Source organism: Cucurbita pepo, chromosome 11, assembly GCF_057944985.1.
Source record: "Cucurbita pepo subsp. pepo isolate OVF chromosome 11, ASM5794498v1, whole genome shotgun sequence".
Taxonomy (NCBI): Eukaryota; Viridiplantae; Streptophyta; class Magnoliopsida; order Cucurbitales; family Cucurbitaceae; genus Cucurbita; species Cucurbita pepo.
In genome coordinates, this window is record NC_141808.1 from 16,431,515 (window position 1) to 16,457,690 (window position 26,176).

The following is a 26,176-nucleotide window of genomic DNA, read 5'->3' on the forward strand; positions in this document are numbered from 1 at the left end:
CTTACCCTAAAACATTTGATAAGAATAAACTTTCCTATGTTAGGCTTGTAATTTAGACGTTTGTAACGGTCCGGGAATGTGAGTTATCAAACTCGCTTCACAAAATCTATAGTCTTTTTCATCTTTTTAAGGTGGATTACCATTTTTGACAATTTTAATTATCGATATATTTAAAATAATTGAGAGTTTATTATAAAGTTTTTTATAAAAAATTCAAATACTAAAACACTTAAAGAAAAGTAAAAACGTTAGTAAACGGATAACGGGTTAAAATTTAATCAGTATACATCTAAGTAGGCCCTAAACATTTATATAACTTACATTATATACATTTATATACTTAAAAGAGTTATTATTATACTTATTAGAATGATAAGATTATGTAAAATTTAGTAAGTGACATCAATTAATACCCTAATAATTAATCCATTGAATTAAGACATCAATAATTAATCCTTTAATTTCTTACCTTATTGAATTAAAAAATATCAATTTTGAAATTTAAATATTTTTTAATGGATTTTTCTTTAAAAAAGAAAAATACAAAAAGTGATATTGCATTGACCTCTCTCCTTCCACCACGTGTCTTTCATTACCCTTCCAGGTATTTATCGTGTGCAGCCATACTCATCGTAATCACATTCTTACCACGTGTCGCATTTTAAAATTAAACTATCATGGTTCTTTCCGCACCTTATAGTTACCCGTTGTCCTCTCTTGTGCTTCCGTTTCATTTCAGTTTCCAAATTGTGTTTCTGTCTTATCCCTTCTCTCTCGCCTTAGCCCTCGCAATTTTGCTCGCTCCTTTGTCCTCACCGTACTCGTCAATCGGAATCGGAATTGGAATCGGAATCGGAATCTCAATCGGCCGGACCTTTGTTGGTCGGTTTCCGACAGGAAGTTCTGTAATTGGGTTGTGAACGTAATATTGGCTCAACTTTGGCTTGGTTCTTGGAGAAGTTGAGCTGATGCTATCGCTTCGACGATTTGTTTGATTGAATTCGGGTTGATTTCACTGGTGTTTTCTTGTTTGAGGTGAGAATTTATCTCTTTCTTTCACAATTTAGCTGAATTTATTGTTCTTATTTTTACGTATTCAATGGAAAAATCTGGTGAGTATATAGTATAGTTGAACTGGATATAGGTTGCTGTTTAGGAGGTATTTTATTGTGTCGTTGAGCTTGGAAGTGCGAATAGAGGGTAGGGAAAGATAAAAGAATGAGGATTTGTGGTGATGGTTAAGGACATGCATATCTTGGAAAATGTCGAGTCGTATCCGTTGAGTTTTTAGTAACTCTTGGTGTCTTTTTGCCTCATGATGTCTTGGATTATTAGGGTAGATCTTGTCAGATGGATTACAAGATTTTTGGGATTGAAGTTGATAATAGTGGATGTAAAGGGAAAGTGCTCGTCTATTGAAGAGAAGTGGACATAACATTATTTGGCCCCTTTGGATTAGATCTTGTGAACTCTCTCATATCGTTTCTAGTTGTGGTAGGAAAATTTTTTGTGATGATTTTTTTGGGAACTTGGAAGAGATGGAAAAGGGTGGATGTAGTTTTGAACTTGATCACAGGAAATATGTTCCGGGTCTTTACAGAGGACTTCACATTAATTCAAGGTGGATAGACTTTTGAAGCGGACTGAAGGGAAACCGGGATGTTTTAGGCACACGACTTTATTGACTTAAAAAGTTCTCGTAGAGGTAGTTCAAGGAGTTAATGGGATCGACATTTATTACTGGGGATGAGGTGGGACAAGAATCTTTAGGTTTGTTTTATTTGATGTGGTGAACTTTTGTTGGGTCTAAATGGTAGTCATTTTTACTGGGATGATCTATATTGCCGAGGAAGGGAGGGCCTTTGTCTGTCATCAGCAAGTGCTTACAAGATTGGACCTGCCCAAGGTCAAGCCATTTTATGCAAATAATTTGTGTTATTGTTCTTCTCATTTGGTGGACTTAGGAGGTGTGATCAATTGATAAGACACATGAACCATGGTATTTTCAGTTAATACTAGTGTAGGAAATTTTGAAATTAGAAAGTTTTTCTTCCATTCCTTTTTAATATTTTGCAGGCAGAATGAAGGGTGTTAGAAACTGGTTGTTTTCTCAATTATTATCCAAGTCAGTGGTTTCATCAAGACCATTACTGGGGAGTGACAGTTTCTTTGGTGAGGAAAATAAAGAACACGTGGATGAAGACCAAGATGGTGAAGGTACATATCAGTCTAATTGATGAATTTGTTTTTGTTTTAGATTCAAAATTTTCTTGCCTCTGCTGATTCCATAGATTTTGAGAAAATTCATAGCTTGTTTAGTTTACTTATTCAACAGGATCTCTTGTAAGGATGCTGCCACATTGAAATTATCATTGTTGGTCTAAACTATTAAGGGATATATTTTACACAATAGTGAAGGATTGATGTTCTATGTACCTTTGCTTTTTGTAAATTTTGGAACACAATGAAGCTCTGGTTCCCTGGGAACTTCTTGGAATTTAAACTTCCCCACTGCCACCGCCACCGCCACCGCCACATACACACACGCACAAAAAGTGTAGTCTTGATGGTTATGCTGGAGTCTTTAAGGTCTTGGATTCCAAGCCTCTAGATAGAAAACTTTGAAATATATGGTGTCACTAGGTGCTAGCCTTGGAGTGTGTGAAGTTCCTAGGAGATTAGTATGTTGGGTCCTAAGCATAATGCCAGCGGAGTGGGGTCCTTTAATCTTCTTCTTATAAAAAAAAAAAAAATGTTTAAATACTATTTTAGTTTTTGTGCTTTCAATTTCGGTTTATTTTGGTCCCTGTACTTTCAATTTTGGTTCAGTTTGGTCCCTGTACTTTAAAAAATGATCCGTTTTTTAAGTGTTCAAGATCAAAATGGACATTTTGAAAGTATAGAGATGAAATGATCTAAAGTTGAGAGTACAAGGACCAAAATGAACATTTCGAAAATGTAGGGACCAAAGTAGTATTTAAATAAAAAGATTGAACTAGAAACAATTTCTCGAAGGCATAAAAGATCAAGGAATACTAGAGAGAAAAAAAAGTACAAAACAGAAAATACACCCATATAGTGATTAGCCATGAACATGAACTTTTCATAGACCTAACAAAATGAACCCCTATTGAAAATGACTCTTTTACTGACTTTTGGTACCATCTTGAGAAAATTGAGAATATCGATAAGGGCCTTCCAAATCTGCTGCTAAAGATTTGAGTCATTTTGGCAGAGTTCTTTGTTGGTCATCAATACATTTATAGTTCCTTTTTTTTATCAATACTTTTAGTTGTTTGAATTTTTTCTTCCTGCCTGATTTGGTTGTTATTTGTATTTCATTAACAAATGAGTTAATTTACTATTTATGGTCACCATTTGTAAAGATTCAAGAAACATATATATTTATGTTCATCACTTGTAGAGATTCATATTCTGTTATCTCTTATCCTTGTACCCCAGCAGCCTTCGTGGTAGTTTGGCTTCACTTCTGTTATTTGTGGCTAGATGTAGGCTAAACTACTGAGCTTTCTGAACTTTTTTTAATGGCCAAGTTTATGCCTGGCTTTAACATTAATGTTCTTCTCTCTCAACCAATTTGTCCCAATGAGTCACAGGGTAGAAATATAATGTTGATGGTGCTATTTGGTCGCTGATCAGAGAAAATGGTTTTATTGAAGAATTCTTTACTGTTAAAGCTGCTTAGAATGAGCTACATTCTACTGTAGAATAATGTAAACTTGCTTTATAAACCATTTCTGTTTTTTTTTTCCAAGTTTGCAAATTCTATAATAACATCACATTATCTTTTGAAGTTGCTCAAGCAACCACTATTGTACCGCCCACTGCCCCTCATACATCAGACTCTGGCGGTAGTTTGGAGAATCAAGAAGATTTGGCCCTGGAACAGTCTCAACATAGCTCTAACAGGGTAAAGGTGGATGTGTTGACAATGATTGAGGACCTCCAAGTTCAGTTCTTTCGACTTCTGCAGAGAATCGGGCAGACATCGAACAATTTGCTAGTGGAAAAGGTCCTGTATCGAATACATCTAGCAACTTTGATACAGGTAGGAGAATCCGATCTCAAAAGAGTAAATCTTGAAAGAGGCAAAGCCAGAGAAAAAGCAGCTGAACAAGAAGCAGCTGGGATACCAGAATCAAGCTTCACATTTAGAGTACTTGTATTGGGAAAAACAGGAGTTGGCAAGAGTGCTACAATAAACTCCCTCTTTGATCAAGCAAAAACTGCAACTGATGCATTTCAACCTGCAACCGATCGTATTCAGGAGATTGTGGGAACGATCAATGGGATTAAAGTATCCTTCATTGATACCCCCGGTCTTTCCCAATCGTCCTCGGGAAATATGAAGAGAAATAAGAAAATCTTGTTTTCTGTGAAGAGATATATAAGGAAATCCCCACCAGATATTGTTTTGTACTTTGAGCGCCTTGACCTCATAAACAAGAATCATGCTGACTACTTTTTAATGAAGCTAATAAATGAGGTCTTTGGTCCTGCAATTTGGTTCAACACCATCCTAGTCTTGACACATTGTTCCTCAGCTCTTCCAGAAGGACCTGATGGATATCCTGTCTCCTTCGAATCATATGTGTCCCATTGCTCAGAGCTTTTGCAGCAAAATATACATCAGGCATTGTCGGACCCAAGACTTGAAAATCCCGTTCTCTTGGTCGAGAACCATCCTCAGTGTAAGAAAAATATTATGGGAGAAAAAGTTCTTCCAAATGGGCAGGCCTGGAGATCACATTTCTTGTTGTTGTGCATTTGTTATAAAGTTTTGGGCAGCATTAATACCCTATTGAAATTTCAAAATTGCATTGAGCTAGGGCCATTAGCTGCTAATACCCGGCTGCCTTCACTTCCCCACTTACTCTCATCTATTTTACGGCGCCGAAATACGACAAGTCCATCAGATGTAGACTATGACATTGAAGCTATTCTAATCAGGGACAATGAAGAAGATGAGTACGATGATCTACCTTCGATTCGCATTCTGACAAAATCCCAATTCGAGAAGCTGTCGAACTCACAGAAAAAGGAATACCTGGATGAGCTGGAATACAGGGAAACTCTATATTTAAAGAAACAGCTAAGAGAAGAGTATCAGAGGAAGGAAATCAAGCTTTTAAAACATAGAGACTCGGAACACAATGATAATAATGGTGATTTGCAGGCATCGCCCGAGGCGGAAGCTGTTTTGCTTCCAGATATGGCTGTCCCACCCAGTTTCGACTCAGATTGTCCTGTTCATAGATATCATTGCATCGCAGTAGATGATCAGTGGATTGTGAGACCTGTTCTTGACCCACAAGGATGGGATCATGATGTAGGCTTCGATGGGATAAATCTCGAAACAGCGATGGAGATAAAGAAAAATGTTTTTACCTCAGTCACTGGGCAGGTGAGTAAAGATAAGCGTTTCTTTAACATTCAATCTGAGTGTGCTGCCTCTTACATGGATTCTAGGGGATCTTCTTATACTTTAGGTCTAGATGTTCAATCTTCTGGTACAGATAGGATATACACTGTTCATAGTAATGCTAAGCTGGGGAACATTAAGCACAACCATCCTGGAATTGGACTTTCTCTGATATCTTTCAAGAGAAATTGCTATTATGGTGTGAAGCTTGAAGATACCATATCGATAGGTAAGCGAGTGAAGCTCGTAGCCAATGGCGGTCGTATAGAAGGAGCAGGACAAATGGCATATGGTGGAAGCATAGTAGCTACTTTAAGAGGTGAAGACTACCCAGTGAGGAATGACCATCTCAGTCTAACGATGACCGTCCTCTCTTTCGACAAGGAAACCATCCTGAGCGGGAATGTAGAGTCTGAGTTTCGGCTTAGCCGAAGAATGAGACTGTCGGTTAACGCCAACTTAAATACACGTAAAATGGGTCAGATCTGCATAAAAACAAGTAGCTGTGAGCATTTGCAGATTGCTTTGATTTCTGGTTTTACAATCTTGAGAGCCCTTCTGCGTAGAAAGGAAATTGAAACGATGTAGCTTCCGATGGATCGATGCCGTTCTGAACTCAAAGCTGAGACTAATCTGCCATCGTTTTCAGTTGGTAGAGATCTAAATAAGAGACGTTGTAATAGACCACATGATTAATCTTTTTGTTGTGTCTGTACTCCATTGCTTTCCCAGAGAAGTATATTGGTGATTGGTAGCAGAGATAGGTGTTTGCCCAACAGTTCTCAGGAATTTTACTGGCGATGTTGGCCGAAAGATCTGTAGGCTTGGGTCAAAATTGAGTTGATAATTGTACAGAGATATATAAGGTTAGCCTTTGTTCTTAAACTTCCAGAATAAATTCCATTTTTTGATCCATGTGTACTATAATGTCTTCATTGAGACGAAATTCTGTATTGGTTTTTTTCCCTAGCCCAAGTTGTTCAAAGCAAGTATAGTAAAGGTTTCTAAGTTGTTTTTAATATTAAAAGGGATGTCCATTTTACGTCGATCCTGCGAGGACCAGCCCTAAATAGGAAGGAGATTTCTCGTTTAGAGAGGGGAATAGAGAACTAAATAGGAAGGAGACTTCTCGTTTAGACAGGGGAATAGAGAACGAGTGGGGAACATTTTTTTTCCGTTGGATAAATGGTCTCCGTCTCCCCGCTAGCAAATATTGTCCTCTTTTGGACTTTAAATAGCAGACCCACGTCCTCTTTGGGCTTTAAAACGCGTTTGCTAAGGGAAGGTTTCCTCTTTGGGCTTTCCTTTTCGGGCTTCCCCTCAAGGCTTTAAAACGCATCTTCTAAGAGAAGGTTTTCATACCTTTACAAAGAGTGTTTTGTTCTCCTCCCGAACTAATGTGGGACATCACAATAAGACTACTTTGTAGATTTGTTTTAATTGTTAAAGACTATCGTGATACTAAAATCAATTTTTAGAAATGATGTGAGTAGCATATTATATATTTCTTTGCTTATGAAATATATTGATTTTTAAGAGTTTTTTTTACAATTTTTTGTAATGAAAGGTTATATTTAGAAAGAATAATAAATGAAGAAAAATTACGTGCGGGGAACACGATCCCCGCAAATTTCTACAGAGATTTCCTGTTCTCATCCCCGCAAAAGTAAATGAATAATTTCGTGAAAATAGAAAATGAAATAGGTGGGAGAAACGGACACGTCTCCGTCTAATAGATATCTCAAGTAAAACATACGAGCATGATCTAGCTTGTGACGTATGGCGGTTTAAAACTTAAAAAATTTGGATGGCCACTACTGTCTTAGGACAATTCTTTTATCCAACGCTTTGTTATGTAGGGCATGAATATCTCACTCCAAATTGCTAGCCTTGAAAATCATGAACTGATAGCACCATGGTGACTCAAACTTAGACTCACAAAGAATGAGATATTCAAACTAAACCAAACATAAGTACACCTAAAAAGGTTTCAGAATTCCTTCAAGTTCTTGTCACTTCAAAGTACCATAGATCCTAACATGGAAAGCAAAAAAACAAAGGCATTGCCTATTTCTTTCATCTGCTTGGAATCCCTTCTCTTCATAACTCAGTGGTCTGGATAGCCCCAAGGTGTATGGAACAATTTTATATACAATCTTCACGCGTTTCGCTCGAGTAGGTATAGTACATGCCCAAACTCTACTGGTACGGATTGCTTAGGTATCACGGTAGATCGGTTGCGGCATCCATTTGAGGTGTAAGTTTAACCGCCCTGACTTGGCTCCATCGAGTTCGAACGATTCCTTGTATTCTCCTTCTAGTATTACTCTTGTAAGTGTCAAAATACATCTTCCCATATAATCCTGATTGAGCCAACAAATCAATGTTAGTGAAGAGTAAGTTTCGATAAGTTCGAGAAACATCGTCATCACTATAACATGAAGTAGAGGTGGCTCATAGGCAAAAGTAAGTTTGACGAAAAACCTCTACCAGTCAAAAGAGAAGGAACATATAAACAAGTTAAAAAGATATCAATTCGAGTAGAGCTCATAGACACGACACCAATTACCATCTCAAAGGTGGATGGTTTGATACTTTAAAAATTTAAAAGAATCAAAGCATCTGTATAACAACATTTTAGCTTGAAAGGTGGTAACAGCTCAAGCCCACTGTTAGCAGAAATTTTCCTTTTTGGGTTTTCCCTCTCGGGCTTCCCTTCAAGGTTTTAAAACGCGTCTACGAGAGAGAGGTTTCCACACCCTTATAAAGAATGTTTTGTTCTCCGTCTGCCACCGATGTCAGATCTAACAAAACGAAACGCGAAAAATAGGCAATAATAATAATAGAGTGATGCCTGACCTTCCCAAAAGTGTCATGATCCCAAACTTCAGCAATTAGCATATCATGCAATCCATCTTCAACAACAAAGTCAAATGTCTGATTCCATACAGGATTTAAGCTCTCATTCACAACCTGAAAAAGAAACCAAGGATTAAATAAGACACCATTTTAAGCCAAGGATCACATAAGGAGAATGAGAGGGCCAACAGCGTAGGAGCCTTACCCTTGTTTTGTTCTTCATTTCTGATTTTTTCATGGTGAGTACAACATATGGGTCAGATTTTCCTACCATGTCTGTTGCAGGCAAGTCTTCTGCAGATATTACTGTCACACAAAGTACTCCTCTAATAATAACCTCCTTCCTCTTCTGTGTGGCAGCTTGTTCGCTTTCGGTAGCTTCCGTTCCATTTGTTCGACTTTTTAGTACACTCTCCAAGGAAGTCATTGAAAAATCGGGGGCAAACGGATTTGTAAACCCATTTTCCATACCGAACGGACAGTATAGGAGCTCCAAGTGCACCTTATATAGACAGACATTCAGAAAATCACAAAAGGAATGCACATATCATATAGAGAAACAGGAAGTCTTCTTAGCAGAATCAAGGGATTGCTTTACGTCGTTTTGATTTAATCAGCGTATTACGTAGGGAAATACGAGTATCATGAACGTTAAAGGTGGATAGTACATAAAGACGTTTAGTATAAAGTAGATGAGTGGACTCAGATATTGACACCAATAAGCAAAAGATTCATTTAACGAGCAATTTAATTGTTTCCCACCAACAACTACGCGTTCGGGTTTTGTGGCTTTCTATACTTGAAAAACTAGGTTCAAAAACCAATTCCAATTGAATGAGTGTGAGATCCCACATCAGTTGGGGAGGAGAACGAATCATTCTTTATAAGGAGAACGAAGCCTTCTTTATAAGGGTGTGGAAATCTCTCCCTATTAGACGCGTTTTAAAACTTTGAGGGGAAGCCCGTAAGGGAAAGCCCAAAGAGAACAATATTTGCTAGTAGTATGCTTGGACCCTTACAAATGGTATTAGAATCAGACACCGGGCGATGTGCCAACGAGGAGACTGAGCCCCAAAGAGGGGTGGACATGAGGCAGTGTGCCAGCAAGGACGCTGGACCTTGAAGGGGAATTGATTGGTGGGTCCCACATCGATTGGAGAAGGGAACAAGTGTCAGCAAGGACATTGAGCCCGAAAGGGAGGGAGGGAGGTCGATTGTGAGATCCCACATAGGTTGGGGAGGAGAACAAAGCATTCTTTACAAGGGTGTGGAAACCTCTCCCTAGCATACACGTTCTAAACCTTGAGGGGAAACCCGAAAGGAAAAGCCTAAAGAGGACAATATCTGCTAGCGGTAGGCTTGGACCGTTACAAAGAGATTCTAGAAACATGCAGCAAAAGTTTCATCCTAAGCAGATTGATGGTTTTATTCATTTATTTTCCGTGTCGAGTATCGAGGAGATTCAAGGTGTTGTTACCTGCCCCCTGTTCTTATTATCTCTGTGAACCTCCAGATCTTTAACCAGCTTCAACCACACATCCTTTACCTTACCAGGTTGAAGTTCACTTAACCGCATCTGAGCACACCCTATAAGCTCAGAAGCCTGAAGTCCTTCATCATCATACACTTTCACAACCAAATTTTGTGTGGATTCATCTTCAACAACGAACTCGAAGTGTTCGTTCCACACGGGATTCAAGTCATTGTTCTACAAAAGAAACAATCTTAATTTATATCATGTCCAATAAACAAAAGAGAGGATAAAGCAAAAGAGTAAAATAACTCACAATTATTTTGCTCGTTTTCATTCGGTCACGGAGCGGCCGTATATATAATACCGCATAGGGATCCGATTTTCCGATCATATCTTTATTCGTTAACTCTTTCGCCTGCACAAGTTTCACCTCCAGTATCCCAACCGGCTTCAATTCCAGGTCACTGAAAAAGGAAAAGGGAGGTTGGTGATGATTTTAAAATCTTTTATACTAGGTATCCTTATGCATGAAGATAATCAATTCGGTCGTTGTGGTCGGACTCTTCTCTCTTCCTTCTCCGAGCTTGGGTTATGGAAGAAGGAACCGAGAAGAAAGTACCAGCAACAACAGGTTTTATTACGGGACAACTCATGATGTTCATATCGATCTATAATGCACCTTAGCATCTAGCATAGGGTAGACCTCATACGACAACTGTCCTATCTCTACGGTATCTTTTGTTTCAAGTTGACCAACAAGTTAAAAAATGCAAGTCCCCTGTAGTGAGCAAAGGCACAAGACGTCGTGGCTAGTTCGTACGTTTCCTTTTGTCATACCTGTAATCACCAGGAATTATAGGGATAACTTTCCTAACAGGCCATGTAATAGAATCTTCAACAGCATCTCGAATCGTTCCCTGTGTTAACATATAAGCCTTATGTTAAATCTATCTCGAAACGAAATTTAAAACTCGATTCTCCATGGACAATCAGTAAGAGCGTAACATTCACAAGGGAAACTAAACCAGCGATTATGATGACGAACAACGATCATACCTCGAGTGCACTGTAAAGCCCAGGTATTGCTGATATGTCCCCACCAATAACTTTAAGTGTAAAGTCCAACTTTTTCTGTTAAGAAATGGTTAATAGTTCATCATATTGGCTGCTTGTTTATAATGAACTTTCCCTTATGTATTAGTCGAAAATTATCGGATACCTTTTGCCTTAGAGAAAAACAAACAGCGCCAAAGCACGGAAATTCGTCGACCAGAGGCTTCAATATCAACCTGAAAACGCCTGTGAATCCAAGGTTTTTTACCTGAACAGATAAATATCAAATGTAACTATTTACTTCCCGGAACAAAATAAGTGGTTAAAAGGCAAACAGGTACTCATCCAAGTACTGTCCTCTTTGGACTTCCCCTGAAGACAGTATCTGGATGAGTATCGGTCCTGTTGCGTAACTCTGAAAGATGTGTTTTAAAATCCTTGAGGGGAAGTCTGAAAGGGAAAGTTCAAGGAGGACAATATTTGCTAGAGGTGGGCTTGGGGCATTACATTATCGATGAATCTATTATTACATAACTTTATTATCCCCCCGGTGCTCAATGAGCTTTCCTGTGAGAATCTTGTCTACGTGGGTATACGTACTTAAAACACGAATTTCGGAAGATTGTCTAACTTTAAGCTTCAACTTTTTACAAAAAAGTATTGGAAAAAAAGAGTTCATTCATCACTTGCTTCATTGCTAGTTCATCCAAAAAGAAGATATCAACGTCAATTCGTTGCATAAGTGAGGGACGATTGGCTAGAAATACCTGCACTGGTAGTGCAACACCGAGTCGAGTCTTTATATCGAGTATTATACTTTGATTACCATCCCACTGCATTTCCAGCTCCATGGTTATACCATCAGTTCCTCCATCTTCAATTATAGAAATTCCTGCCATATGGAATAGGACAGCAAGAACTTCATATAAACTTTAGAACAGAGATAACATTACTTGGAATGAAAGAAGGAAAAAAGGAAACAACCATTAATTTCAAACAAAATGCTTGTTAGGAACCACGACCCTCCATAATGGTATGATATTGTCCACTTTGAGCATTAGCTCTCGTGGCTTTGCTTTTGGTTTTCCCCAAAAGACCTCATATCAATGGAAATGTATTCCTTACTTATAAACTCATGATCAACCCCTTAATTAGCCAATGTGGGACTCCTCTCCCAACAATCCTCACCAATGCTAACCTTTGTTTTTGATAATTGAGGTAAGTACGTTTATGCCCCACCCCACTAGTTTCTTGGGAAGAATTTGTGAGATCCCACATCGGTTAGGGAGGAGAACGAAACACCCTTTATAAGGGTGTGTAAACCTTTCCCTGGTAGACACGTTTTAAAAACTTTGAGGGGAAGCCCGAAAGGGAAAGCTCAAAGAGGACAATATCTATTAGCGGTGGGCTTGGGCCGTTACAAAAATGGGCAATGTGCCAACGAGGAGGCTGAGCCCCAAAGGGAGGTGGACATGAGGCGATGTGCTAGCAAGGACACTAGGCCTCGAAGAGGAGTGGATTTGGTGGGGGTCCCACATCGATTAGAGAAAGGAACGAGTGCAAGCGAGGACACTAGGCCTCAAAGGGGGGTGGATTGTGAGATCCCACATTGGTTAGGGAGAAGAACGAAAGACCCTCTATTGTGAGATCCCACATCGGTTGGGGAGGAGAACGAAACACCCTTTGTAAGAGTGTGGAAACATTTCCCTAGCAGACGCGTTTTAAAACCTTGAGGGAAACCCCGAAAGAGAAAGGTCAAAGAGGACAATATCTGCTATGGAAACATCTCCCTAGCAGACGCGTTTTAAAACCTTGAGGGAAACCACGAAAAGGAAAGGCCAAAGAGGACAATATCTGTTAGCGGTGGGCTTGAACCGTTACAGAATTTGTCACCGAAGTTATCAAGTTTTTAAAGTTAGGAACTAGGATTTAGGCCTCTCTAAACATCTCTAGCCCTTGTTGCAAGGCCAAACTTCACATAAGAGTCCAACGTTTGAAGTAGGAACATAAAATACAAGTGTATTACGGCATTGAAAGCAACCCAATGAGTGAAAAACCATGCAGAACAAGAGAAATCATCAACCCCACCTCCCCAACATGAACAAACCTGTGAATTGTGGAGCCACAGTGCCAAGGGTGAACCTAGAAAACTTGAGTGATGACAGAATGATAGGCCTATATTGTTCAAGAACAGGCTCTACTGAAGCCTTTATCAGATCAGAAGCAGCCTATTACACAAAATTCAACAAGGTAAAAAAGGGGCCAACACATCAAGAACAAAACCCAGAAACAAAAACAAAAACAAAAACAAAATCTACCTCATTAACATACGGCCAAATCTTGGTAAGATGCAGATTGAGCCAAGTCAACTGCAAAATGGGGCAACAGATCCAATGTCAATCCACCATGAACAGCAAACCTCATGAACTTCATCCAAAAGTGAAACAAGAGGGAAAAGTTAGAAGGAAAACTCAACTTTTGGCTCTGGGAAAAGACGACCCAGGAGGGATAATACTGAGGAGGCAAGATCTTCCTCGAATCTTCCACTGTCATTCTCGCAAAAGCAGCGATTGTAGCAGCAAGATCAGCCCGTCGCTTCGACCGAGCATTCTCGGACTTCACAAAACCCACGACAAGACCTAATCCGACAAACACACCCAGCACGAGACCTAGCACAAACGCCATTTGAGCTACTCCGTGCGAACTTCAGTGGATTTGGGGACAAAACTTTGATGGGGTCTAAAGAAACTGGGTGAAAAATAAGACGATCAAGCAAGAACCCACGAAAGTAGACATGAAATACATGTAGAGAGAAAGAAATCGGGAGAGGAATTGAAGAACTGGGAAGATTAAGGTTCGGGGAGAGGAATATGCTCAAACCATTTTGGCAGCGTGATTGGCGTGTGATCGATGAAATCGAGCTGGAATTGGACGGATGAGTATACTTTTTCTGAGTGTCGCTATTCCGGCAGCCGATTAAACCGTGTTGCCGACACGAAAACGTCGGGATTGGATCTTTCTCTCTCTGTGTGTTAATAAATGGTTGATTTTTAGCCTTTTATTAATAAGAACACAAATAAAATCAATGAATTTCAATAGGGTATGATGAAGAACAAATAAAAATGCGTACTTTTTTTTAGATAAGGGAGCGGAAAATGGATCTTGCTGAATGCTGCTGTACCCATTATGATTTGGTGATAAATAGTTAAATCAAAATATTAAATAGATACGCATACCCTCGAGTATTTCAGTAAAAATTATGCTTAGAAAAGTCAACGGGAGTTCTTTTTTTCAAAAAATTACTTTGTGTATTTTAATTTATTCCCATTGATTCTTTCACGTCAACTCAACGAATATGAGACAGTACGAAAGCTCAAAAGATTAAGAACATTAACTCGAGATTAGGACCAATTGACTGAGAAAATAGTTGAAGAGGCTGCCACAAAATGACCGACAATTTTGCATGGTTAGATGTATAAAAGATGGTTAGGACTACTCAAGAAGATCAGCATTCGCGATCAGCTACTTCCCTTCTCGTCACTTTTTCACATTCTAGATCCTTCTCTCAGGTTTGTTGCTCCTCTCGATAGTTCTTATCTCATTGCAGAATTTTTGTCTTACTTTAGAAAGAGTTTTTCTCGAGACATCGAGCTAACCTCATGTCGGTTCAATCTTCTAGTGAACCTTAATTTAATCATTGAAAAGAAAGGTGCACGGTTGCTATACATAACAATTATCAATTCTTTTAAGTTTGTTTTTTAACCATAGTTGCTCTTATTTAAACGAGATATCGGTTCATTAATGTTTTTTTTTTTTTTTTTTTTTTGATGTCATATATAAGATTAAAAAAAAAATTATATCGTTGAATTGGACATTTTTGGAGCTTTTTGTCTTATTTTTGGTAGGTAAATGTAATAACTAATAACAGTGCTTTTTAAGGTGCATCATTTTCTAAGATAGGCTGTACATTAAATGTGGACAAAATTCAACAAATAATTCAATTATAGCCCATAATTGTTCATGAGAAGCCCACGACCAATTATATATATATATATATATATATATATATATATATATTTTTTTATAATTATTCGATTATATTATAAGTTTAGTGCTTAAATGGGTAGGTTTAAATGATCTATTAAATATAATAATTGAATTTTATGTAATATTTGAGTAAAAAGGGTACATATATGAACCAAGATCACTCCAGAATGAGAGCATTCCAAAATATAAAATGACTAAAAATTACTTGAAACAATTGAAAGTTACTATCTATACCAACAAGGTACATCTTTCTTTTCGGTGGCTCAATCATGTAAATTTCATTGGTTAAATGTACAGCAATTCTATGTTAGGTGACCAATTGGGACATTTTCTCAGATGCATGTGAGTGAGAACAAAACATGTTCGAAGAATTTGTGTTGGTTTGTGGGACTTTCATACGAGGAGTGAGTAACATGCATACCATAAGGGAATGCCCGAAACTCGCAGGTGTCAGGTGCTGAATCTTGGGCATGGGTCGTTAACTTGTAACACATATTTAAGTAGATTGGAGAGTCAGATGAACTCGAAGAATTAAAAATAAAAAGAAAAAGAAAAAAAGGAAAATGACAAATGGAATAAACCAAATAAGACCAATCAATGGCTAAAAATCTTCAACCCTAAGCCAAGAAAAATAATAATAATGAATTGTTATTTTTGGATAAAGACATAAAGCAAAAGACACAATAAATATATAATTACTAAATTCCCAAATATATTTAAAAAGGAATATTATATAATTTAATTTATTCAATGGTTTAAAAATCTTAATCTAAAATTTTAATTTCATGAAATTATATTTCAAGTTTAAATAAATATTATAATCATCTGCCAATTCTTCATCGCAGGTCGCCATTGTTGGGGCTAATGTCTGCTCCCATTAAGAGCCTTGATTACGAGTGAGTTGAGTTATTTGTTTGGGGTTTCTTCTTTTCCCCTCTTTTGGATTTTGAATTCTGTTTATTGGGTTTAGGGTTTATGTAAACCCTATTTCTGGGTTTGATTAGGGTTTTTTTTTTTCTTTTTTTACTCTGCTATTGATGTGGTTTGTTTCAGGATTTTTGATAACGAGTTATTCGTGCAAGATTGGCTGGCGATGCGGGATGAACCTGAAGCCGGGTTACGGTGCCTAACTGCGTGCTAACCTAGATCCTACAAAGGGTGTTGGTCGATTAAGACGGCAGGACGGTGGTCAAGGAAGTCGAAATCCGCTAAGGAATGTATAACAACTCACCTGCCTAATCAACTAGCCCCGAAAATGGATGGCACTAAAGCGCGCGACCTATACCCAGCGGTCGAGGCGAGGAATCGTGAGGATTTCCAGATATTTCAATTACTTGGTTATGAAGTGGCTTTCATGCTTCTTGATCGGGTCTTGTTGGTTTCTGAAACAATCTAGCAGTGGAGAATATTGCAGGGAAGAAGTTTGTGGTCACTTTGAATATGAAGATCGAGGGTGTTAGGAATTACGACCCTCCACAATGGTATGATATTGTCCACTTTGAGCATAAGTTCTTATAGCTTTGTTTTGGACTTTTCCATGATCATTGCCTTACTTATACACCATAACCATTGCCTAAATTAACGAGTGTGGGACTCCCTCAACCGAGGGCAGGTACTTCTGTGCTACTGTTAGATTGAAATCTTTGCAACCTGTTCTATTAGTTTTAGGGGAATTTGGATCAAGTAGGAATAGGATTGATGTTACTAGGAACAGAGTTTTTTGGTTATTGAGTAGTAATTATATGGGAACTTAGCCAGTAGACATGCATGATAACTGGCTTAAGCTCTAGGTTTTGAAAGAAAAACTGTGTTAAAGGGAAGCTAAAGAATTTTCGTAAGACATTGATAGAATCTGAAAGTTGTGAGATCTCACATCGGTTGGAGTGAGAAATGAAGCATTTTTTATAGGAGCGTGGAAACTTCTCCCTAGCAAATGCGTTTTAAAAACTTTGAGAGGAAATCCGAATGAGAAAGGCCAAAGAGAATATTTGCTAGTGGTGAGCTTGGGTTGTTACAAATGGTATCAAAGCCAGATATCGGGCGGTGTGCCAGTGAGGACGGTGAGCCCCGAAGGAGGGTGGACACCAGGCGGTGTGCCAGGGAGGACATTGGGCCCCGAAGGAGGGGGGGGGGGGGGGGTAGATTGTGATATCCTACATCGATTGGAGAGAGAAAAGAAACATTGGGTGTGGAAACTTCTCCTAACAGACGCGTTTTAAAAACCTTGAAGGGAAGCTTAAAAGGGAAAGCCCAAAGAGGACAATATTTACTATCGGTAAGCTTGAGATTGAGATGTTACAAATCTTTTAGGTAGGTGGTGGCTTTTCTAGTCGGCTCAGATAGACCAGAAGTAAAGGCTTATCTGAACAGCCTCTCTCGAGACTTATGGAGCCCTCGAATAGCCTCCCCTTAATTGAAACTCGACACCTTTAGAGCCCACAAACAAAATACGCAATTTTTTTGACACTTGAGTCACTTTGGACTACATCTTCAAGGCTCACAACTTCTTTGTTTGACATTTGAAGATTCTGTTGACATGGCTAAGTTAAGAGCACGACTTTGATACCATGTTAGGAATCACGACTCTCCACAATGGTATGATATTATCCACTTTGAGCATAGACTTTCATGACTTTGTTTTCGGTTTCTCCGAAAGACCGCATACCAACGTAGATACATTCATTACTTATAAACTCATGAATTAGTGGATGTGGAACTCCTCTCCCAACAATCCTCAACATGTGTTGCATTCTTGGTACTAGGTCAGGGAGTTTCATATCTCGAGATCTTGTAACACGTGGAGTGCTTTTCGTGCTCCTGTTGGTGGCGTACTGTTTGATATTGAAGAGATGGCATCTTGGTATGTATAATGGTTGAGGACAAGGGTTTCTCTCTTCGGTATTGTGCTTGAATTGACCAATAATTTGTTGTTGCTGCCTTTACTAATGTTTGTTCTTATTTCCAATAGTGTAGCTGATGCTTTCAACATTAACATATATAACTTGATCATGAAAGCCAAAGGATTTCCTTATCTAAAAAGCCATGTTGAGCCATATATGAGGCTGTTGACGGTCGCCGATGTGTTAACGAGTCGGGGATGTTGAAAAAGAGGATACTTCTAAGATATTCTCAGCTGATGATTTTGCAAAGAAGGGGTCGGGGACGTTGAAAGGATTGATCATGTACAATTGATCGAAAACGAGATGGAGGTGTTCAATGATCGTAGCAAATTTGTGAGAAAATAAATATAATTTTCAAAAATTAAAATTAAAATCAAAAGAAAATCTAAATTATCATAAAAAAAAAAAAGAAAAAAAATACAATTTCCAAAGATATTACAATTGGTGCCTATTGTGGATCTCTATACATTGCTTGAAGTTCAATTAAAGTTGGGGGCAGCCACATCAATAACTTTGTCACCCAAGATCCTAAATTTAAGTTCTATTTTCTAATATTGACCTCTAAAAATTATATATTATAAAAAATAAAAAATAAAAAACTAGTTTGAAAGATTTAATAAAAAATTTTCATTTATTTGAATCAAAATTTTTGAGATCAACATAATACCTCTAATGATTTGTAATATTTTTTTAATTAACTTTTTTATTATTCGTTAATATATAATAATTTTGATGGATAACTAATTGATTCAAATTAAAATTCTAATTAATAATAATAAATTATAATTAATAAAAAATAATTAAGTCTTCTATTGTAATAATTATTTATACATGAACTTTTTTTAATATTAATAAATTATTATAAATGTACAAGATTTATAAATATATTTCATTTATTATAATTTACTCTACCCTATATTCATTAGATTTTTAACATGGTACGGACTATTTACTATATAATTTTATTATAATTATTTATTTAAGATAATTATTAAGATTGATTACCAAAAAAAAAATGAAAATTTAATTACTTAGAATTATTTTAATAAATTTATATGAAATTTTACATTTCTCATGGATCGCTGAACACAATTCAATTGTTTGATTGGCATTTTTTTCCAGACATTTTATTCCATGGCATCACAAACAAAACGTTTAACCAAACACTTCTGTCTCTACAATATTCGTCAACATTTTAAGTCGATATCTTGGGCAAACCAAAAGTGACTTGAATAAGTATAAGTATTCAGATATCGAGATTTTTCATATCTCCACGAATTGGGTATCTAAAGTTCAATCATCTCATGTAAACAAAATGAAGTAGAAAACTATAGATTTGTAGATTAATTTTTAATTAAATTTGTGAATCTGAGTTCTTAAGAACTCTTATTTAAGGTACCGGTGTCTACAAGCATCACTCTTTCCAAGCAATGTTTCCACCATATCATTCAACGTAATGCATTAATTAATCACCACATCGATTTTAGAAGAAGAAGGAAGAATTTCTAACCTTTTTGTGCCTGCAATCTCTTCAGTTTCTCTTTCAAAAGCTTAGAGAAAGAGAGAGAGCTTGAAGAGTTCAGCCATGGCAAGCTTCCGCTGCTTGTTACTCCCAGCAAGCCTTCTTCTTCTTTTTGTTCTTCTGTTTCTCTCTATTCCGCCATTGTTTGACCTGTCACAAGTAACTGAAGCTATTCCATTAGCATCTTTCTTTCCCATAACTGCCATGAGAGAAGGCAACAAGCCCATGAAAGCTATATTCATCAAAGTAAGCATGAAAGAAGAAAAGCTCTCCCTTTCAGTTCTTTTGCTTTTGTGTGTGTGTGTGTGTGTGTGTGTGTGTGTGTGTGTGTGTGTTTTGGTTTTCATAATGGGTTTGTGGAGCAGAAGAAGAAGACGAGCTTGAGGATGATCGAAGCAAGTTTGGCCGAAGCTCGAGCATCGATCCGAAATGCAGTTCGGTGGAAAAACTTCACATCAGAGAAGAAAGAAACTTACATTCCCAGAGGCTCCATTTACCGAAATCCTTATGCTTTTCATCAGTTGAGTTTTTCCTACTGAAAAAAGAACAAACATATGAATATATGATATAAAATTTGAGTGATTTGATGAACTATGATTAAAGTATATATCCAAAATGTTATGCAGAAGCCACATAGAAATGGTGCAGAGGTTCAAGGTATGGAGTTACAGAGAAGGGGAACAGCCTCTGGTTCATGATGGTCCATTGAATAGCATATACGCCATTGAAGGCCAATTTATAGATGAGTTAGATTGCAGCAAGAGCCCTTTTAGAGCTAGCCATCCTGATCAAGCTCATGTGTTTCTTCTTCCTACGAGCATTACCAACATCATTCATTTCATTTACAGACCAATTACCTCTCCCGCCGACTACAACCGTGATCGGATGCACCGTGTGATAACTGATTACATTCGAGTCATTGCCAACAGGTATCCATATTGGAACCGAAGCGAAGGTGCTGATCATTTTATGGTTTCATGCCATGATTGGGTAAATAAGATTCAACCAACTTGTTATCAAGTCTCTGTTTCTTCTTTTTCTAATGCTTCCTCTTAACTTTTAATGGTGATTTCAAGGCACCAGAAATGTCAGATGCCAACCCCCAACTGTTCAAGAACTTCATCAGGGTAGTATGCAATGCAAACATCACAGAAGGCTTTCGTCCCGACATAGACATTTCACTCCCAGAAATCAACATCCATCCTGGAACTTTAGGGCCACCTGACTTAGGCCAGCCACCAGAAAGCCGCACAATTCTAGCTTTCTTCGCTGGAGGAGCTCATGGATACATAAGGAAGATCATGATCCAGCATTGGAAGGAAAAAGACAAAGAAGTTCAAGTTCATGAATACCTTCCTAAGAACCAAAATTACACCAAATTGATTGGAAAAAGCAAGTTTTGTCTCTGCCCGAGTGGCTATGAAGTGGCAAGCCCGAGGGTGGTGGAAGCCATCTATGGTGGTTGTGTTCCGGTGATCATTTCTGATAATTATTCATTACCATTCAGCGACGTTCTAGATTGGAGTCGGTTTTCGGTGCAGATACCTGTTAAGAAAATACCAGAAATAAAGACGATCTTGAAGGCTATCTCAGAAGAGAAGTATTTGAAGATGTACAAAGGAGTGATGAAAGTAAAGCGGCATTTCAAGATAAATAGGCCTGCTAAGCCATTTGATGTAATTCATATGCTGCTTCATTCACTGTGGCTTAGAAGGCTTAACTTTGGCCTTCCTCATTGAAAACAGCTCTGATTAGGCAAAATTCAAAAACCCATTTGCTATAGTTAGAATGAGAGATAGAGAGGATTCTGTACCTTGTAAAACATCGGTTAGCATTCGTTCGAGTTCCTTGCAAGATTTTCATCACAGCATGATCTTCTAGTAACTGTTGGCCTGTCAGATCATAACAGAGAATAGAGAGATCAAATATAATTGCTCACGAATGAGTATGAGCGAGTCTTGCCAAAACGAACATAGTTAAACAACATCGACATATATTTTACGATCATAGGTTACTATGCAAAGACGTCATGTTTGGCACAGGTTTTAAAAGACAATGCATACAAGAACTCCTTTCCATCACCTTTATGGGACACTTTTTATTGGGGGAATTACCAGTTTCAAGACAACCAATCAAAATGTAAAAAAACATGTCAAGGAACAGAGACCAGCTAAAATCTCATTCCAATAAAACTGGTCTCTCAATTGGTGACAGAGACCAATATCTCTCTTCAACCTCAATTCAACCTGTAAAGAAATTGGAGTACAAAAGCTATGGTGGCCAAGAGATTTTAAAGGATATAGATGATTCCACAGCCTAATAAATACACAGAAGACAATAAGGTTTAGGCTCTAATATTCCATTTTTACAAGTGCATCAGAAACTAAATCAGATTGGATCCAGTCCCGTGTACATATAATTGCTTCGACAGTAGCAGGTCGTAATGAACTTCGATATGAATCCATCTCCTTGATCTCCATATCAAATATCGATTCGGGGGGAAGAGTACAAACTGGTATTGATAAAATATCACGAGCCATTGTTGAAAGAGTTGGATACTTCATTTTGTTTTGCTTCCACCAGCCTAATAAGTCAAAGTCCTGCACACGAGGCAGCAGCGACTCAGCCAAATACTGATCAAGTTCGGATTTCATTTGCTGGCTCGAAGTCTCCATTATGAAGACATCAAAATCTGTGAGTCCATTATCTGACAGAAGACTTTCACTCTGAAGTCCTTCTGACTTGACGTTGCTTCCTACATTCCCTTCATCGGCGTAAGTTGGCGTTAGAGGCAACGGAAGTGTGACATATTCATGGAAGAGCTCGTGAATCCCATCGTCAACAATCTTAATGTAAGCAGGAGCTTCATCGCCATAAAGTTTATTGAAACTAAACTCTACAAGTTTCATCTTGAACCGAGGATCCATAACTACAGCTGCAGCCAAAATTAGACCACAATCCTTCCAATATTTGTTGATCTTTTCTTGCATCATTTGCGAGAGGCTGCAAGTGAATGGGTCTTCGCTGGCAAGTGCACGAGCAAGCTCCAAGTGAATCCTCCATACTTCGTGAAAAAACGTAATCACGGTTGGGTTGCTTATAGTGCTGAGAATGCTTGCAGCATCAAAGAGAACTTTCAAACATGTGCAAAGAGTCTCAATTTGCATCCAATCATCCCTTGTTGGCACTTCTTTATAATCAGGATCAGAATTATCCAGACACGAAAACACTTCTTTCAGCTCAAGTGCAGCAATCAGCATAAAATAAGTTGTGTTCCATTGTGTTAGGTCGTCCAGACACAGGCTTCTCTCTGTTGGGACCTGAAGCTGTTCTTTGAGCTCAAGAAACTTTGCTTCATTAGACTCAGACAACTTTACATTCTTTACGCAATCCCGAATTTTCTTAACAATGACCGATCCCGCAGTTAACACATCATGTGCAATACTGCTTAATGTACGTGCAATACATTTACTAACCAAAAATTGGCCATTCAGAATATGGGAGTTTTTGATAGCAAGCAGGGGCCTCAAATTTCCAAGTGCAGACTCAGTGGCATGGTGATCAAAGGTGAGAGAAAATAGTTTACCTTCCAAATTCCAATCAGAAAGGCACTCTGAAACTGCATGACTTAGGGCTGTATCAGAATCAGGATATGGTTCCATGACCACGCTGAGAATCCGCCGGTGCAGCTTCCAATCGCTATCCACAAAATGACCTGTTATTACAGCATAAGCGACAGTTTTACTCGATGTCCACATGTCCAGCGAAAGACAGATGCGCCCTGGAATACCCTCAATTAATTTGATGACATTTTGCTTTTCTGCTAGGTAGGTTCCAATGCAGTCCCCTTGGAAATGGTTGAAATCCCTTACATTAAATCGCGGTTGAATATTCTGTACAAAAGATACAAATCCAGTATTTTCAACCATGTGGGGTTGGTAATCATGCATAATAACCATCCGAGTGAATTCTTGGCAACATCGTTCCTGATCAAACATGATATAAGATGAGTTGGGACTTCTATAACGTCTTTTTGGCGGATCACTTCCTTTCGAAGCTGGAGTCGATGGCGTTAAATGACTTTTGTCCTGATTGCGTAGAAGTGCAGCACATATTCCCTTAGCAATATGCCGTTTTAGGTGACTGGTACCGGCTACTTTTGACCCCGTACTATATGCAAAACTTTGCTTGCATTGCTTGCAATACGCCCTTCTACATCCAGCACTTACATTTTCTATGGTAAAGTGCTCCCAGACTATGGACTTCTTTTTCCTCCTTTTGCTAGGCTGTTGTTCTGTGTTGGTCAGCGCACCATATTCATCAGAGTTTGGCGTTTTTTCCACATAGGGAGTTAACATCATTTCATGAGGTGTATCCATTACAACCCGAAGAAAGAATTCCTGCTACAAAATAACCATCTACATTTAGACAAGGATATCTACAGCCTATAAAGTTGAAGTGTAGATCACAGGAAAGCATAAATATCGGGATATTAGGAAACAACCAGGAAGTAGAGGTAACAAAGGACGAAAACCTTTAAGTTTCAAATTGGTACAAACAAGATATAACATAGCCTGGCCTTATAGTTAATTGCAGAATGTTTGAGAATTAACTCCGTTAACAGTCCAGTATTGGCCTAACAACCGCATTCGATTAAAAATAATGAAGTTAAGAAATTTACAAGAACAGTGAAGCAAACCTCAGGATGAATCTAGGAAAATAGTAGCAAAAAAATACAGAATTACCAGCTATATAGAACATGTGAAAAGGCTAAAGAAATTGAAACAAAACATATGGTTCTATACACTTAAAGGTTAAATTACAAAGATTTTAGTCGTTGGCCTTTGAAATTTGAGCCTACTCAGTCTCTGAACTTTGGAAAGTGTTTAATGGACTCCTAAACTTTCAATTGTATTTAATAGATCCCGAAATTTTCGATTCCATCATAGGTTGTATATTGAAAAACATATCCATGAAATTTTAAAGATAGCATTAACAACTTTGTTTAAAAAAGTTTTTTACCATCAATATATAGACGAAAATCATCTACTAACATCTCATAAATTATCTTTACTCTTAGTGTTACTTTTAAAAGTTCATTAGTATATTTAACAACTAACTGTAAGATTATTTTTAAAAAAGTTTAAGGGTATACTCATGAAACTTCTAAAAACTTAAAGGGTATTTGAAACCCATTTGAAAGTTGATATTTTTAAAAATCTTTTTAAAAGTTCAAGAGTATTTTTTAAATAAATTATTAACCGTTTTCATCCTAATGAAGTTCAAACTAAAAAAAAAAAAAAAAAAAAAAAAAGTATTTTTTAGACTTTTTTTGAAAGATTAAAAGTATTATTGAAACCTTTAAAGTTTGCATTTTTTTTTTATACTAAAGTCGAAGGGTATTTTTATTTATTTACACTTTATTGACAGTCATACACGTAAAAGAACGAACTTGGTGTACAATGGGCCGTACGAGTGGATACGGGGCCATTGAAGATGACGTGTCAATCTTAGCCAGAAAAAAAAAAAAAAAAAAAAAAAAAGCCTAACCAATAACCAGACCACTTTATGTATGGCTGAAAAAAAGCCTTAATTAATCAAACGCAAAACTCCCCCAGCCCACCGTGGAGCCCACGTGGGATACAGCCAGGTCAAAAATAACTTCTTTTTTTTTTAATAATTCCGCTAATTTCTCCCACGGGCTAATAAAAGGTAATTCGAAGTACGATCTAGGGTTTGGTTCATCAAGCTTTGGGCTTAATTTCCAGCAAACAGCCCAGATCAAAGGAAAACCCATAAAATCGAGAAACAAAAACAATCCCGATGATTCCCCAAACACAGAATCGGCTGAGCCTCTAGAATTCGAACTATGAAATGAAACCATAACGAAACGAGAAGCAAATCCAACGCCAAAATCCCAAACACAAACAGAAACAATGTAAATAATATGAATACAGTTTTCCGATAGGACATAAGGCATAAAACGAAGAAAATAAAAGGTTTTTCGCGAACGAAAGTTCTAGAGAAATCGAGCGAGAAAGGCAGAAGGAAATTTACCGGAAATTAAGACGGAGAAAAGGAAGCCGAAGAGTTCTTCGATGATGGTTGCAAGCCCAGCGACGGAGCTTCAGGGCCGGCGATGGATTCAGATCTAGGGTTTAACTGGAGAGAGAGAAATTGGGCTTCGAGCTAAGTGGACCGAGAGAGAAGGGAGAAGGAATTAGGGGAAAAGAAATCGAAATCGAAATCGAAATTAAGACGGTCCCTTTGGGTGCCTATTGGACTCCCTTTAGGGTCCAATATTGTTTTTATTTATTTATTTATTTATTTATTTATTTATTTATTCAATTTTCTCAATAATAAATAAATAAATATATATATATATATATATATATATATATATATTTATTTATTTATTTATTTATTTATATATAATTATGCAATAAAAGTATAGAATTTAAGAAAAGGTCGTGAAATTGTGCCCTCTTCTCGTCTCACAGGCTCATAATTTCATTGCCTGAGCCTATTTATTGTCGGTCTTTCTTGTCTCACAGTCTCTCTAATTTTATTGTCTGAATCTATTCATTATCCGTCTCACAATTTCATTGCCTTATTATAATAATATTTTTATTTTTTCTTTATAAATTTCAAAAACATTTATATATACCTCTACTGTTAGTGCCACTTTTTAAAATTAGTCTTTTATAAGTATTTTTTAAATATACTTCTGTATTTTTTAATTTTTTAAAAAGTTTAAAAGATATTAATGAAACATGGTCTCTAAAGAAGTCTTTGGGGGCCGTTTCGTAGGCATGAGGTCGTCGTTTTTGCTTTATACGTTGTTTGTTGTCGTTGTTCTAAAAAGAGTTGTTTAAATG

At 37.5% G+C, this 26,176-nt stretch overlaps 4 protein-coding genes and 1 long non-coding RNA gene across 9 annotated transcripts; 3 read left to right on the forward strand and 2 right to left on the reverse strand.

Annotated features, from left to right (window-relative positions):
• The first annotated feature begins 731 nt into the window (after window positions 1-731).
• TOC90 (Avirulence induced gene (AIG1) family protein) lies at window positions 732-6,364 on the forward strand. 2 transcript variants are annotated; one of them, XM_023690106.2, is made up of 3 exons: window positions 732-1,035; window positions 2,077-2,217; window positions 3,816-6,364. In XM_023690106.2, the coding sequence occupies exons 2-3, from the start codon at window positions 2,082-2,084 to the stop codon at window positions 6,029-6,031; spliced, it is 2,352 nt and encodes a 783-aa protein (XP_023545874.2). In that variant the 5' UTR covers window positions 732-1,035; window positions 2,077-2,081; the 3' UTR covers window positions 6,032-6,364. The 2 variants fall into 2 exon arrangements, with proteins under 2 accessions (XP_023545874.2, XP_086984726.1); XM_087128600.1 differs by lacking the exons at window positions 732-1,035; window positions 2,077-2,217 and adding an exon at window positions 3,618-3,734.
• A 998-nt stretch (window positions 6,365-7,362) lies between these two features.
• On the reverse strand, window positions 7,363-13,974 carry LOC111805167 (synaptotagmin-5). The gene is made up of 14 exons (XM_023690091.2): window positions 13,960-13,974; window positions 13,710-13,854; window positions 13,301-13,577; window positions 13,148-13,194; window positions 12,937-13,057; window positions 11,597-11,721; window positions 10,996-11,097; window positions 10,833-10,907; window positions 10,614-10,693; window positions 10,090-10,240; window positions 9,780-10,010; window positions 8,508-8,804; window positions 8,303-8,416; window positions 7,363-7,806 (listed from the first exon to the last, which is right to left on the reverse strand). Exons 3-14 carry the CDS (start codon window positions 13,512-13,514, stop codon window positions 7,660-7,662), a joined length of 1,704 nt encoding a protein of 567 aa, XP_023545859.2. The 5' UTR covers window positions 13,515-13,577; window positions 13,710-13,854; window positions 13,960-13,974; the 3' UTR covers window positions 7,363-7,659.
• A 1,651-nt stretch (window positions 13,975-15,625) lies between these two features.
• On the forward strand, window positions 15,626-18,308 carry LOC111805014 (uncharacterized). Of its 3 annotated transcripts, XR_002816598.2 has the most exons (4): window positions 15,626-15,772; window positions 15,930-16,357; window positions 17,639-17,736; window positions 17,845-18,292. It is a non-coding gene; the product is annotated as an uncharacterized LOC111805014 (long non-coding RNA). The 3 variants fall into 3 exon arrangements; XR_015422836.1 differs by having other exon boundaries at window positions 15,930-17,736; window positions 17,845-18,308; XR_002816597.2 differs by lacking the exon at window positions 17,845-18,292 and having other exon boundaries at window positions 17,639-17,834.
• Window positions 18,309-19,358: 1,050 nt separating this feature from the next.
• Window positions 19,359-21,119, forward strand: LOC111805554 (Exostosin family protein). Its single transcript, XM_023690664.2, has 4 exons — window positions 19,359-19,544; window positions 19,664-19,818; window positions 19,925-20,288; window positions 20,375-21,119. Exons 1-4 carry the CDS (start codon window positions 19,362-19,364, stop codon window positions 21,035-21,037), a joined length of 1,365 nt encoding a protein of 454 aa, XP_023546432.2. The 5' UTR covers window positions 19,359-19,361; the 3' UTR covers window positions 21,038-21,119.
• A 251-nt stretch (window positions 21,120-21,370) lies between these two features.
• LOC111805553 (zinc finger BED domain-containing protein DAYSLEEPER) lies at window positions 21,371-25,544 on the reverse strand. 2 transcript variants are annotated; one of them, XM_023690663.2, is made up of 2 exons: window positions 25,356-25,544; window positions 21,371-23,698 (listed from the first exon to the last, which is right to left on the reverse strand). In XM_023690663.2, exon 2 carries the CDS (start codon window positions 23,675-23,677, stop codon window positions 21,650-21,652), a length of 2,028 nt encoding a protein of 675 aa, XP_023546431.2. In that variant the 5' UTR covers window positions 23,678-23,698; window positions 25,356-25,544; the 3' UTR covers window positions 21,371-21,649. The 2 variants fall into 2 exon arrangements, with proteins under 2 accessions (XP_023546431.2, XP_023546430.2); XM_023690662.2 differs by having other exon boundaries at window positions 21,371-23,701.
• Window positions 25,545-26,176: the final 632 nt, after the last annotated feature.

Bases quoted from the DNA above. Each gene is read 5' to 3' on its own strand.
- LOC111805554 (XM_023690664.2), top strand. From the start codon at position 19,362: ATGGCAAGCTTCCGCTGCTTGTTACTCCCAGCAAGCCTTCTTCTTCTT. The intron at 19,545-19,663 runs GTAAGCATGAAA...TTTGTGGAGCAG, and splicing joins TGAAAGCTATATTCATCAAA to AAGAAGAAGACGAGCTTGAG. The intron at 19,819-19,924 runs GTTGAGTTTTTC...AATGTTATGCAG, and splicing joins AATCCTTATGCTTTTCATCA to AAGCCACATAGAAATGGTGC.
- TOC90 (XM_023690106.2), top strand. From the start codon at position 2,082: ATGAAGGGTGTTAGAAACTGGTTGTTTTCTCAATTATTATCCAAGTCA. The intron at 2,218-3,815 runs GTACATATCAGT...TATCTTTTGAAG, and splicing joins TGAAGACCAAGATGGTGAAG to TTGCTCAAGCAACCACTATT.
- LOC111805553 (XM_023690663.2), bottom strand. From the start codon at position 23,677: ATGGATACACCTCATGAAATGATGTTAACTCCCTATGTGGAAAAAACG.
- LOC111805167 (XM_023690091.2), bottom strand. From the start codon at position 13,514: ATGGCGTTTGTGCTAGGTCTCGTGCTGGGTGTGTTTGTCGGATTAGGT. The intron at 13,195-13,300 runs GTTTTCCTTCTA...TTTTGCAGTTGA, and splicing joins TTCCCAGAGCCAAAAGTTGA to CTTGGCTCAATCTGCATCTT. The intron at 11,098-11,596 runs GTATTTCTAGCC...TTATCTGTTCAG, and splicing joins GTGTTGCACTACCAGTGCAG to GTAAAAAACCTTGGATTCAC.